General features: G+C 38.6%; 1 protein-coding gene across 1 annotated transcript in view; it reads right to left on the bottom strand.

The window, feature by feature from the left end:
• The window catches only part of ANKFN1 (ankyrin repeat and fibronectin type III domain containing 1), a 63,029-nt gene that overhangs the window by 15,192 nt on the left and 33,180 nt on the right, over positions 1-14,657 (bottom strand). Inside the window, exons 7-11 of the mRNA XM_026861086.1 lie at positions 14,146-14,253; positions 6,835-6,934; positions 5,539-5,671; positions 4,816-4,932; positions 871-1,086 (exon numbers count right to left, since the gene is read on the bottom strand). Coding sequence (XP_026716887.1) covers positions 871-1,086; positions 4,816-4,932; positions 5,539-5,671; positions 6,835-6,934; positions 14,146-14,253 — 674 coding nt within the window. The remainder of the gene's footprint in view (positions 1-870; positions 1,087-4,815; positions 4,933-5,538; positions 5,672-6,834; positions 6,935-14,145; positions 14,254-14,657) is intronic.

Below are 14,657 nucleotides of genomic sequence, written 5' to 3'. Positions count from 1 at the left end.
TCAGGAAAGTGCCTCTAATTCAGAAATTAATCACAGGAGTCATCGTCTAGTTGAGGGTGCTAAAGAAGGGACTAAGACAATGACTTGTTTTGTAGCATTTTGGGTAACCATGCAACTGAGTTTTAGAGAGATTGGCTACTGACATTTTGTGACAAATAGGTTGCTGTTACCTACAGAAAACATGTATTAATCTTTATGTGAACTGTCTAACATGAGTTTGCAGATACCCTGATGCTCGAAGGGCTGAAACCCCATGGCTCTCAATGATATTAACTGATCTGACTAAGCAAAGCGACTTCCAAGATCAATCCTCACCTTGGTATTGTTCTAATTGTGAAGTCTAGGGGCATGTTAGGCAGAAATTAAAGAAGGGTTGTGGTCAGTAAAGAATTCTTTAGCAACTATAACAGGCTCCAAGGAACTCTGAACCCCACAGAACAAGTTTATTAAATAGAACAGTAAAGTTTTAAACCTAGATTTAGTGTTCAAGGTTGGATGGAAAAATCTTATGGAGTGTAGAAAATGTAAGTGTCTGTATAGGTGCTTAAGAACATCCCAGAGAATTTTAAAGGTTTTTATATCCCTTGCTACAGAATTCTATAGCATGGTTTCCCGAAACTGATAGAAACTACTATTCTCTGCTAGGACTTTGAAGTAATTTAGAATCTCATGGATATTTTACATATTAAGGATCTGATCCCAGACCCACTGGAAGTAATATAAGTCTTTGCTTTCAACGGGAGCCTTGCCATTAATTTTATTGGGCACTGGATTAAGGCCTAAAATTCTACAAGACTCTTCCAAAAATCAGGACTCTGGCACAGACTTTACAAAAGCAAATAACATGGAGTAAGAGAAGCAAAGCACTACCTGGATTGTTATAAGCAAGATGTCTAATGCTGTTGGCTCCTCTGGAGTTGAAAGGGATTTCCTCTGGCTTTGTAGTTTGGATACCTGCATCCATTTGCCATTAAAAAATGAATAAAGACTCTCCACTTCTCTTATAGTAACTATCAGCATATTGCCATGTCGATCCTTGATTGGCTCATAAAAAACTCTGCCTAAGTTGTGAGTTCCCAGCAAATTCTAGAAAACAAACAAATTATAGAATGAAAGTTATTTATTGCATATCAAGAGAGTGGTTTTTTGAAACATAACTTTGTGCTCACTGATATCAGTCCTATTGACTTCAAGAGAAACTAGACACAAAGTGTTTCTCAAAGCCTTGTCCTACAGTTGTATCATTCAACTGGCGAAAGGAAAAGTTTTTCCTGAGGTTGAGTTTGTGGGTTGAATTGTGGATCCTCTGATGTATTTGGTCCAGCAGTGTTTAGACCAACATTTAATGGAGAACATCAGAAAGACTGTTATGACCCCATGACTGCAAAATAATTCACTTATTTGGACAGAACTTCCTATTTTTGCCCAGTTAGGTAAAGATAAAGCATGCACTTCTCAAAAGCACTCAGTGTTGTTCTAGTGGTGACTCCTTTGGTATCAGTGAAGCCTTTCTGATTTGAACTTACTAAAGAGCTCGGTGCTCTCCTGACCTCCCCCTAACCAAATGTCAGAGATATAAAATTCTTCCTCTGCCCCCAAATCATTCATAATAGACACTTCAAATGTTTTCTGTTAGGGTCATTAATGATAATCTTCATTTTCTGTTCTCCATTTAAAAATTATTCACATTATTTTCAACAACAAATGCAAGAGGCCCTTATATCTATGTTGAATGTAAATCTGGAGCTAAACTGTGGAGTGTGTTTGTGAAGGAACACAGAAGGATTTGAAGAGACATGGACCCTTTTCCTTTAGATTCCAGGAATATGCTAGACAAAACCAGCAGAAACTAACAAACTAGTAGGGCAAAGCTCTCCAGGAAAATATGTGAGGATTAAAGAAAAGTAATTTTAAAAGACTCCACATAAAATACATATTTTGGTCAAAATCCCTTTTCTCACACAGTAAAGCATCTGCTTATAGGTGCAAACACACTCAATCCAGTGACCAGCCACTGAAGAGATTCACAGATGTCTTAGAGAAAAATGCCTAACATTTAAAATATGCTCATTACTTTGTGACTTTTCAAGAGGTCTACAGTAAGCTGGGTAGGGATGGGGGTAGTTTAAAATGAAAACTTGAATTTACAATATAGCACATTGTCTGTTTAGGGAAGTGCTATACGTTAACTTAATGACATTGTAAACGGATAGATTATCCTGAAATTATTTATCTCTACTTAGCAGGCAATATTTATTTATAAACTGTATTATTAAATTGTTTATAAACTCTAGGTAGTCAGCACAGTGACTGTTCTTTATGTGGCATAACTTAGCTATTTCAGCTTTATGCATCCCACTCCAGGGCATACTGTTGATGTCTACACAACACCTCCCTTCTTTTTTTAGCTGTTCTGTCTTTTGAGGTTAGGCTGCATAACTGATTAACACTGGATGTCTTGAGTATACATTTTGTATTAATCCATGTGTCCACAGGTGGGACAAATGATTGCAGGTAGGTGTTAACCATTTAATTGTCACATGAATCACTGCAGCCTATGAATGTGCCTAGATGAAACAAATTTTACTGTCACTGACTGTGTATTCTGAATGGCATTCCAGCACAGAGAAAGGGGGTACCTACTATTACGAAGATGTGACTAATTCATATCCTAAGAAAGTTTTGTGTCTACTTAGTTTGGCACCCCATCACTTGTGTTTTGTTTGCTTTAGTTGTCTAGTGGTAACAACAGGCAAAATTACAGTCCCTGTTGTCTCTGAATCCACTGATCTGGTCCCTTAGCAGCTGTGTTGTCACTGATCTTTTCCATTCTGTCCTAAATTCTTGTGGAGTCAGTCTATTAACTGCCTCAATAAAATTTATTCAACCGTATAAACTTTACTGAGATCCTTCCATTGGTGGATCCCATCAGGCCACACACACTGTTAGATGTTGGCAGATTGGTGACAATCCCTCCGTTGATCGGGGGACCAAGCTAACAGAACAAATGTTAAGGACAATAAATTTGCCAGAAATTCAACAGAGCAATATACCACATGGACACATTTGGTCTATCTCTGTGTTTCAAACTCTGCTCTTAACATCACTGGTAGCAAATAATAGCACAATGTACTAGGAACCTTGGTTATCTCAGAGTGCAGTCCGTGCATACTAGCAATGCTCTGTTAAAGACAATCTGCACAGAGGGAATGAAACTGAGCTAACCAAAGGAATATGTGCTACCTAAGCTGAGCTAACCACACTAGAGGGAACATTCAGCAGATATAGCTAAAACTTTCCCTAGTGACAGCTCAAAGGACTGACAAACAGCTGCTGCTTAACACAGGTGGTCCTCCAATAAAGGTGCAGGAGACTGGCATTCCATATATTTCGGGATACTTTGGGGAAATCAGTCAAGACAGGTGGTTGCCCAGGAAGGCTACTCTCCTGTACAGCATGCTTTGCCAAAACATGTAAAATAAACCCCACATGGATATTCTTAATAATGGCCACAAAGTATCTGGCTTTCATAGCTGCTATAAAACCGAGCTTATTGCATAGACTGGCAATAACGAGGGATGGCCGTATGGCTGATACATGAGCCAACCAATATGAAGATCTTCATTAATTCCATGACTGTACCATAGATTTTTCTGGGAAGCTTTGGTGACTTTTTTCTAACAAAAGGTAGGAGAAAGTGAGGCCTGGATATACTTTTCTGCAAGAATCATGCACATGTTTTTGAAAATGTATTTTGCCACAAAAGTAAGTATTTTATGAGAATGTCTGCCTTTCAGCTAGAGATTTCATGTTATCATGAAATACATTCTTCAGAAGCGTTACAATAAATGTCAAAATGTTCTGCTGGAGAAAGTGTAACTATTATTTGCATAACAAATAGTGGACTGAGTCACAGACGGATTAAGTGACCTGTTCAGTACCACTCAGATGGTATCTGTAGCGCATGTTGGAATGGAAGCATCCTGAGAGTCACTGCTACACCTTCCCATGATATGAATAGTCCATGTAGTGCTGCTGCTGTCCTCACCACTGCGCTGAGGGCTCGGCACAAGATCTATGCACCACTTAATCTCTTTTAGCCTGTTTTTAAGGGTCTAAATAGGCCTCTGACTGGTTCTCTGCACAAAGGTACATTTTCACCTTTAGAATTTTGGCAGCTCAGTTAATAACTTAATGAAAGATTCATTTTTATTTCCCTGCTGACAATCTACAACAGCATAGCCATCTTGCTTGTCAAACAGTGTAGTTGTGCCCTAGAAGCTGTACTTGAGCAGTTTGTAAGCTATGGGTGAATCAAGAGTGCTATTTTGGCAACTTCCGCAGTCTATTTGTCCTTCCTGTTGGGGACAGAAGCTACCTACTGCTGCAGGTTCCCATGTAGCACAAGGGAGTGCTAAATCTTACCCAGAGTTTAAATGCTTTATTAATATATTAATAATTAACAATGAATAGGCTTTCTAAGAGGCTTTTGAGCAGCAAATATTAGGATTATAACTCTTGAATTCCCAATCTGCAAACTCGTAGGCTTATCTGTGGTCATTGTTCACTGGTTCATGTCTGTTTGTTTCTTTGTCTGCCACTTTTGTTTCTTTCCTTTCTTTTTCCTACTTTTAATGTAACTTCTTCCTTCCAGCTGGCAAGAGAGACTCAGTGGCTCATTTCATTGTAGATGATAATGCTGCTCCAAAGAACAGGCCAGTGGGGAGTGGTGAACCATAGGACAGCTGGCAGTACTATCCCTTAGAGATCAGAAAGTCACTGAGTTAAAAGCTAGAAATATGCAATGCAACTAACCTGTAGCTGTGCTGCTGCTGAAAGCATCTTTTGCCTGGATTGAAGTGCTGTTGATGAGGACACGGATATAGACATATTCTGCCTTAGCCATCTGATATCATCCCACATGCAAGACAACTGCAAAAATATATACAGTTCAATCAGTTTTTGTTCTCAGCATTTACAAAAACAGAAATGAAATTAAAAGCATTCTGGACTAGGAAGAATTGGTGGATATTGCTCATTTTGAGTTTCTGTGGATGGCAATGTATTGTCTATATAAACATGAAACAGATACTGAATCAGACACAGAAGTTTCTCTGTAAACATCATGCACCTACTTCAATTGCTCTTTGGATTATTGTGTAAAGTTGATTTACTGTTCTTTGGGGTATAAAAAGTGTGAAGATACCTTGAATGATGGCATAACCATAATACCAACATTAAACCTTCTAGTTATTCCTTTAGACTCTTCCTCTAAATATTAATAAAATCTTTATGTACCCAAGCAGCAGTCACTTATGTAGGATCATACATTTAAAAGAGTAATTGTGCCACTGTCAGCGACCCAGTTGGAATTTAACCCATATAAGTGTTTTGCATCTTAACGTGAGTGAGGGTAAAGCACTTCATCATGTAACTTTTTAATGACATCATTTCATATATTCAGAACAAAGAGCTAAGGCCTGTGCATTGCTAGCAACAGATCTGCAGAAGCAATATATGAAATTAGGCTCCTGTTACCTTTGTGAACCACAGGAAATCCTGCATAACTGAGCTACTGTGAGAGTCATCAATTTCCACAATTGGGATTTGATCTTCATTGGTTACTAGTAAATTGTCTTTGTGAAAAAATATAACAGATAAGTAGAGTCCCCTAAAGAAAGAAGGAAACATTGTCAAACGCCTTGCATTTCTACTCACATCCATGCCAAATTTTAGTCAAAGAATCATAGATGTTAAGTTCTGAGGAGACAGATTGAATCATCTGGTCATAACTTCTGTGTTATATAGATCACGCAACTTATATACATCACTGGCAACTTCAGCCAGTGAATTCTGAAAAATATTTGGGAAGCTTATTGCTTTAGATGATGCGAGACTACAAGAATCTAAGAAATTATGAATCTATGCAAGCTACTGACATCAGTTTCAGTAAGGATTTTGCCAGAGTAAACAGTACAAAATAGAGGCTTTATGCCCTTTAGAAATCAGAAATTTTACTAAAACTTTTTATCATTAATGGGCTTAGTTCCACCCTCGTTTACTTCAGAATAAATCTGAAGTAACTCAATTGAAATCAGTCAGGTTATTATGGATTTACATTGGTGTAATTGAGTGTAATTTGGCCGGCATATCTGCAAAACTGTTTATAGAGATCATTCCTTTCAATATTTACCCTTGCAATTAGTTACATACGTTAAGTAGTTGCCTTAGGGAATTTAAAGACTCTGGAGAGCTCTTCTGAAAGAATCAAACTCTTATCAAAATACAAAGAAGAAAAAGCAAACTGAACACTCCTGGCAATGAAAGAAGAAATAATCCAGCATAAGAAACTTCCATTTGCTCAAACAAATTATCAAGACTGAGGGTTGTTTGGGTCACACTGAGTTGCAAACCTAGCTAAAGATGTTAGAGAATTCTTGATGTGTTGCTTGTTGCCAATAGACTATCAAAACATGTTATCTGAGCTCTGCATTTTATATTATGAATGAAATAAATACCATTTCATTACTGAGCAGCAACAGTAACTCCACTTTGTGTTTTCACAGAATATTTCACTCATTACAATTCAAATATATTTCCAACAGTAACAATTAAAAGATTCTATTGATTTCAGTAGGAACTGGAGCATTATTTTCCTATCAGCTGCACCAGTCTCACACATATGCAAATTTCTCAAGTTCATTCTGATTGATTGCTGTTTCACTGGTAGTGGAATCTTGACATATATTTCTAAGGTGCTTTTTCACTATTGCATAAGAGCAACAACTGCTAGATAAAACTCAGAACTTTTGGGAGATAAAATGGATGACAAACCGTTTCAGAGTCTTCACAAATTTGTTCGATGAATGGAAAAGGTGCTTCAGGCTTCTGGAAACTGATTGCTTGCGACCAGCATTCTGTAATTTAGAACTCTCTAAAATGGAAAATAAAAGGCAAACCAAGCCCAGCACTTAAATTTCAGTTAGTATCGCATAAAGAACCTTTGTCTCTTGAAGCACAATACTAAATTTCAGTCAATGCCCACTATATACCTTTCAAAAGGCAACATTTAGAAACATGCTCAAATACAACCTTTTGCTTATATTTTCATTATCTTAGCGATAGGCAACTGTAAACAATTTCCTTGCAGCAAATTCAGATTTGGTAAAAATGTTTTGCTCCTAGGCAAAGAATAGCTTGAACCAGTACTACGTAGTCCTAATGTTCAGAATAGACGTGAATTTTGCAAGTGGTCTCAAAAAACCAAGAAGAGATTCAAACCATCAGTCAACATTTAATAGTGCTGTAATTCCTCAGTTTCTGTCTATATATAGCTTAAGCTTCTAAGTACTGAATAACTGGTGCCCTGGCAATCACTAACATCACAGCATCACCAGTCTTAATTTAAGTAAAAGCTTTAAGAAAACAGCTAGATTGTCCCTCGTCTTTCTCTGTATCACATTAAATGCATGTGCTTTTGTTTGGATTCTTTTTCCATATCAGAATAATTTCCAGTCACCTGTATTGCTCCAGAACTGTCAGTTACATTTGCTCCCTAGGAATCTGGAATCCAAGGAAAGAGGTGTTTGACTCGTTTGTTCACTTCATGTCAAAGCTGAGACCTGCTGTGTGCCTGCAAGGATCTCTGGACCAGCTCTCTAAGCAGAAGAATTTAATAGAATCAAATATTCACCCAATATTCTAAAAAATGTGGTTAAATTTTTATACATTGTATTATTTTTCATTTTCATGAATTTGACTTAATGTCTTTCCCTCTTTCATGCATGGCCTGAGTTTCCTTGTAAGCCAGAGAAAAATCTTCCAGTGGGAACTGGAAGTTGAAGGCTCTGTGAAACAGCTGTGTCCACCTGTGTACCTGTGAGCAGACTTCAGAGGGCATGCCAATAGATGGCAGTCAGGAACACGCAGGACTGTAATGTACAATGTATTGTCAGTTGTTGTCCACATACGGCATTTAAAAGGAATGGGCTGGGTTTTTTTTTTTACATTGTCTTTTGCGATGTCCCTCCTGTTTAATGCTGTTGTAAGAGAAACGGCAAAAACATTTAATTAAAAAAAAAATTAATTCTACCGATATTTACTGTGGTCTGAAAAGAAAGACAAAATCAAAAATGTAGCTGTGAAACTACATCTCACTTTTCCACTATCTGACTGTTTCTTTGGATGAAGCATGGATACCCATCCAGGCTGAAGCATGAAACATTTTGAGGGATGCCCTTCTCCACTGGGGAAAAAAGATGACTCATAAAGAACTATTTGCTGAAAGCTGCTGATCACTCTGCTTAGGTGTTTTCAGAGGAACATATTTCTCACTTACCTCCAGTGCAGAATAGGAGCTGTCTATCTGTGTCTCCCTAGTGAGTTCTAAGTTTGAACATTTAAAGAACATCTAAATTTGCTATTGTCAAAACCCCATCTGTGGAAGTGCTCAACATATTTTTAAATGATGAATAAATTTGCACATTGAAAACCACAGAAAGAAGACACATTGTTAGAAATAATTACCACTCTGCTGAACAGCAAGTACAAAGAGAACAAGGTTCTATTAGAGGTGAAATCATACCGTTCAGATGTATGAGACATATTAGATCATCAAATCCATTGTCTTTCCAGTGGAAACTTGTTCTCTATGGCATATTCTCCAATGTGCTGTTCAGTTTAGTTTTAACAGACTCATCCAAACCCCTGACTACTCCTTGGATGCAATTGATCTTTATATTCCTTTCCTTTACAAAAAAAAAAATTGTTTTTCTATTCCTATCTCCTAAGATAATTTTTATTTTACTGTGAACTTTTTCAGTATATCATAATAATGTAAACCAAATGTTGCATGAAAACTCCTGTCTTACTGCTTCCGTCTTCCAAGGTTAAGACAATTTTGGAATATAAATTTCATTCTAATTATGCGATTTTTATTTTCTTCTATATTAAGGATGGAGGGAACGAAGGAGGAAATTGCTGAAGGGAAAGCAACATAGTTCTATTTCAAACACTCAGAGACTGCAGCATTAAAACAGGAGGGCACATTACAAGTGAAATATATGTTATTGGGCTTTTCAGTGGTTTGGGTTTAGTCCACAGCTTTGCAGAAGCCAACAGCAAAAGAAACAATGTAAAACTAGATGGAGATTCTAAACTCTTTTATATTGCTATTTGCTTTTGTTTTACAGTATAGTGTGTCTAGAAGCCAAAAAACGTGGAGCTGAGATTCGAGGATAATTTGGATCTACAGGAAATGGAACTTTGTCTGTTATTTAATTAACTAATAAATAACATAGAGTAACCTTTATAGAAGAACACCAGTTACAACAAAATAAGTTTATGTTAATAAATGATACAGCAATAGAGCTGTAAGCTCTTTTAATAGAAAAACAGGAGTGAACAATTAGTGGCTGAAATTAGAGAGTTTCTGGTGATTAGGTTTAGATCAGAAGCATTCAACCCTGGATTGAAATATACAATTAACTACAAAGGTATATAAATGTTCCTTTGCAGTTCACTTAAATACAACAGATACTTAAAAACAACACAAGTCCATTGTGGAAGAATAAGAGCAAAGTTGCATACTCGGCTGCTAGTGTGCATCTGGGGTCTCTGCTGTAGAGGAATGTCTGCTATGCCGTGCCATTTCTCTGAGGAGGAAGATCATCTGGAATTCTTTGTCCTATCACTAGACAAGCGGGTGCCTCTCCTCAAGTGGGGCAGATGTGAAGTAAATGGAATTACCTCAGTGCAAAATTATCTGAGATCTTAGCCCCACAAATCAGACAGCCTGCAGAACAGCTAAATATTATGTAGGGTGACCCTGAATAAGGAAGTAAATCAGCACAAGATGAGCTAGATCCCACTGAAATCCTAATGGAGGGCATATAATGGGGTTTAGAGTTTTCACTAGTTGTGCAACCTTATGAAAACACATGAAATATCTGGAAACTTCCAGACAAATTCAAACTCAGTTTAAAGCTGCACATTTTTAGCAGTACAAACAATTGACACTGTGATAATGTGCATGGAGAAGTTAGAGGCATAAGTAGTGGCCAGACACCTCAATAGCTTGAGAACACGATGGATTCTGTATTACCACACCTCAAGGTGAGATGTCTTTCAAAAGAAAATTCTGTACCTCGTGAAGAAGCTACTGGCATGATAGTCATATTACTGGGTGGTATACTCTGGATTACAAAGTCAGGCTCAACAGCTGAAATTGTAACTTCTTAAATTTCCTACCTGAACTGTGGCTTGTTTCGCAAGCCTGTTTTTGTATATTCTTACCAATAATTATAATCAAAACATTGCAAATTCCCTGTGAAATCAGAGATCCTTCTCTTTGTTAAATGCAATAAAACGTTGTGTTCTGCTTGTGAATCAAATTACAATTAGAAAGTTTTTATTTCACCTCTGCCTTGTCTAGTAAAATACATTTCAACCAAATTTCAGAAAGAAAATATCTGGTGAGCTGAAGAGTTGGCTTCCTTTCTTAATGAAGCATCACACAATTACTTAAATTCTCTCAGAATTGTTTAGAAAGAATGATCTACAAGAAAAAAAATACTTTAAAAATACATTTGAAGTAGTAACTCAGTTGTGATAGTCTGTAGCATGGTATTATGAAGACAAATGGATAACTGTTGTTTGTAATCATCAGGGTTTTCCAGAAGATTAAGCATATGAAAGCAAAGCTTCCTAAGTAATTCCCTAGGAGATTTCATCATATCACAGAGCAGGTTCAAAAGCAACAGCTGATCTAATTCCAAAAGCTCTTAAACTCACTGTACATTCCAATGTATTCTTCCTGGTAATTTTGTAAGCTTGTTTTCTTCAGCCCCTGCAATGCAAAGCACAGGGCAAAAGGCAGGCTGCAGTGCAAAGCCTGAAGGAGCAGACTTGGGGAAGAGATCTGCCTGGAATCTGGGCAATTTAACCCTCCCAGCTCACGCTGGTGCATAGCACACAGCCTTACTCTTCTGGCTCCTCTGTATTCTGAAGTTTTTGCCTTTGTTATCCAAATAATCTCAGACCTTTTAGATCGATTATCCTTCAGTTTTTTTCCACCACCCTTGCACTCATCCTCTGCTCTCCTTCAGCCAGGCTGAGCAGCATGAGTGCGATATCCCACAGAGGAATCAGTGAAAAGCCAAGGTGGCAGGACCCCAGGTTTGAGTCCTGTCTCTGTCTTCATCTAGCTTTAATTCATGCAGAGCTTGATTCTGCTCTCATTTATAAACCACAGAAAATCAGTGGTTGTAAGCATATTCAAGGACACTCTCCAAACAGTGTCCAGCCATTTACTGACATCTCTAAAACAAATGAGGAAAACCGAGATTATAGTATTAATGTATAATCAAAGAAGAGTGAACCTTATGAAGTTCCAACAAGGCCAAGTGCAAGGTTCTGCACGTGGTTTGGGGCAATCCCAAGCACAGATACAGGCTGGGTGGAGAATGGATTGAGAGCAGCCCTGTGGAGAAGGACTTGGGGGTGTTGGTTGCCAGGACGCTCAGGGTGACCTGGCAGTGTGTGCTCGCAGCCCAGAAAGCCCACTGTACCATGGGCTGCATCAAAAGAGGTGTGGCCAGGAGGTTGAGGGAGGGGATTCTTCCCCTCTACTCCACTCTTGTGAGACCCCAGTGCAAGCTCTGCATTCAGCTCTGGGGCCCCCAGTGTAAGACAGACATGTTGGAATGGGTCCAGAGGAGGCCACGAGGATGATGAGGGGGCTGGAGCATCTCCCCTGTGAGGACAGGCTGAGAGAGTTGGGCTCTGAGAAGAGAAGGCTCCAGGGAGACCTTACAGTGGCCTTCCAGTACTTAAAGGGGCTGCAGGAAAGGTGGGGAGGGACTTTTCACAAGGGCATGTAGTGATAGAACAAGGGGTAATGGCTTTAAATTGAAAAAGGGTAGATTTAGATTAGATCTAAGGAAGCAATTCCTCCCTGTGAGGGGGGGGAGGCCCTGGCACAGGTTGCCCAGAGAAGCTGTGGCTGCCCCCTCCCTGGCAGGGTTCAAGGCCAGGTTGGACGGGGCTTTGGGCAACCTGGGCTGGGGGAAGGTGTCCCTGCCCGGGTCAGGGAGTTGGGACTTGATGATCTTTAAGGTCCCTTCCGACCCAAACCCTTCTATGATATTATGAAAGAGAAGCATGGTAAAGAATGGATAAAAGCCTGCGCAGGTCCTCAGTTTAACAGCATATCCATGCTGACTTCTATCCATGTCAATCGAATCATGCTAATTTACATAAATTAAGAATCTAACTCAGTCTCTGTATTATATGCCGTGAAAGCCATTATTTGGGCTTTTCAGTCATATACAGTAGCTTATCTGAGATCCTTGATCAAACTCCTCAAATTTCACTGAGGTTGATAAATACCAGGAACAAATTTCAGAGTCAAAGTGATGTCATAACTCACTTTTTCTGCAAACTCTTTGCCTTGGTTGTTTACCAAATTACTGAAATACAAGGGATTGACATCAGTCATATATTTAAGGCAAGTTCCACAGGCTCTCCTGTTACGTTACAATCCTGATTTATCCAAAATGTACTACTGTGTAATGCTAGCATTACAAGCAATTATGAGATTTTTATTTGGTTGGAGGCATGGGTGTTGCTCAAGCTGACTCCACAGTGCAGTACTGCCACATGTAAGCTCCCACATCCTCTTTCAGACATGCAAGAAAATGTTCTGAGCTAAACAGATTTTCTATATTGTTGTTATTTATTATTTAAGGAAAAGCAGTTAGGAAATGAAGAACAGAGTTGTCTGTGCTTTGCTTTGAGACTGGGGTTAGTTTCTGGAGCAGTGGAATTTTCTAAGAACCAGGCACTGGTGTAAGATTCTCAAAAGGAGGGATTTTCTGCATGTTGTTTATAACTGCTTCTGTTCTGGGCTGGTATGTCAGTAAAACAATTTATACTAAGAATATTTTCAGATGTTCCATCACTTATTCCCTGTTGACCAGGAAGGTGGCCTGAAAGACCTGAGATATGCAATAACTTCAGAAAGAAAAAAGCTGTACCATGGATAAAAGAATTCTTAATAGCATGAAAAAATCTATGTAAAATATCGAATACATCATCTGTAGTTTCAGTACCAAGACCACCTGCAAGTGATAACGCTTGTATGAATTTTAATTAGAGAAACAACATTTACGTGCAGTAACTCCTTTCCCTTTCCAAGCAACATAGCTGAGTAGTTTAAGTTGCTATGGTTACAATGGGTTGTGGCAGACTGTGGATCATTGTGAGAGTGACATATTTGCACATTTGCATCTTTACGTTTCAGCCAGATGATTTTGCCCCTAAGTATTTCTATGATTTTAAATCAATTGATGCAGCTTGACATAACAGTCATACTAGGTGAAGAAAAATGAAAACTTCACGGTAGTTCAACTTTTCAGTTTAAAGTAAGTTCCTTTGCAATGAAGAATTATTCCAGTTAGGAGTTTATTTTAAGAAAATAAATAGTACTTTTCAACAACCCATATAGAACAGGAGTTTTTATATATGCTTTAAAAAGAATGCCAAGCTGTTGCCTTGGCTCTTGAGCTATTAAAGGCACAGTCTGTTTCTCATGAATGAAGAGCAAAGAGCTGGCTAAGATTCGAACTCTCTCCTAGTTTTGATCCATTCTATTTGAAAATGTAGCAATCTTATCTTCCCACTACATTGTGCAAGTATTTTTCATTATAGATTGGCATCGCATCCACTAGAGTACTTTGTGTCTTCCATTTGGAGGCAGCCAAGTCCTCTCTTTTGATCCAAAACAGTTGTTAACTCTCTAAAGTATTTCTTTATATGAAAAAATAAGAGAGAGATCCTTGAAACATTTTAGTGGAATCCTGTGTGAAACTTATTTGTAGGAAAAAATCAAATCAATAGGTGTGTAGGATACAGAGAGAGAAAGGGTGTGTCTGTGCTTGTGTGCATTCTAGCTTTCAGATGTTTTCATCCAACTAATTTCAAGGGTTAAGAGCAAGATAGTGCGCTAAAGTGATTCCAGATGGGCCAATATTAATATCTTTCTTTTCCTGATGAATGAGAAGGTATGACCTAGTTAGAAAACTGCTAAAATTACAGGCGCCACAGAGGCTTCAGCTGGTGCCCTACCACATAGATATTTATCCTTACCTCTGCAATTATAATGCTGATGAGCTGCTCGAACCTGCTGAAGGAGATGTTCCAGGGCCTCAGTGTGTCCCCTGTGCCGAGGTTCTCTTCCACTGCAGTCTTTCCAGTCTATTGAACAAAGGAAATAAACAGAAATGAAACACAAAGGAGCAGGAGGTTTTAAAATATTTTCTTGCCTCTGATATTCTCAGCTTTAGAGGAGTTTTACATCTGGGTACTGCAGGAAAAAATGGCAGTTGTTTTTAAGTCTGCTGTTGTTACCTCTACAGTAAGTTTCCATTGCCTTTTGCCAGCTAGGTAACTAATCGTAACGATTATGAACAATTAGCTCTTAGAAGCTCCTGTAGTGAGTGACTAGACAATGGCTACTTCTCTTCAGTACATAAATGGCCTCTGTTGCTGTAGTGTCAGAGCTGCTCTCAGCCCGTACCGTACTGACACTCAGTACCTCACTAAGCTCACCCTACCGCTCCTTGTGCCTTCTGTTGAGACACCAGGAGGCTCAGTGACTC

Source organism: Athene cunicularia (assembly GCF_003259725.1).
Source record: "Athene cunicularia isolate RWA chromosome 18 unlocalized genomic scaffold, athCun1 chr18_part1, whole genome shotgun sequence".
Lineage (NCBI taxonomy): Eukaryota > Metazoa > Chordata > Aves > Strigiformes > Strigidae > Athene > Athene cunicularia.
This window is presented reverse-complemented; position numbering and strand designations above follow the sequence as displayed.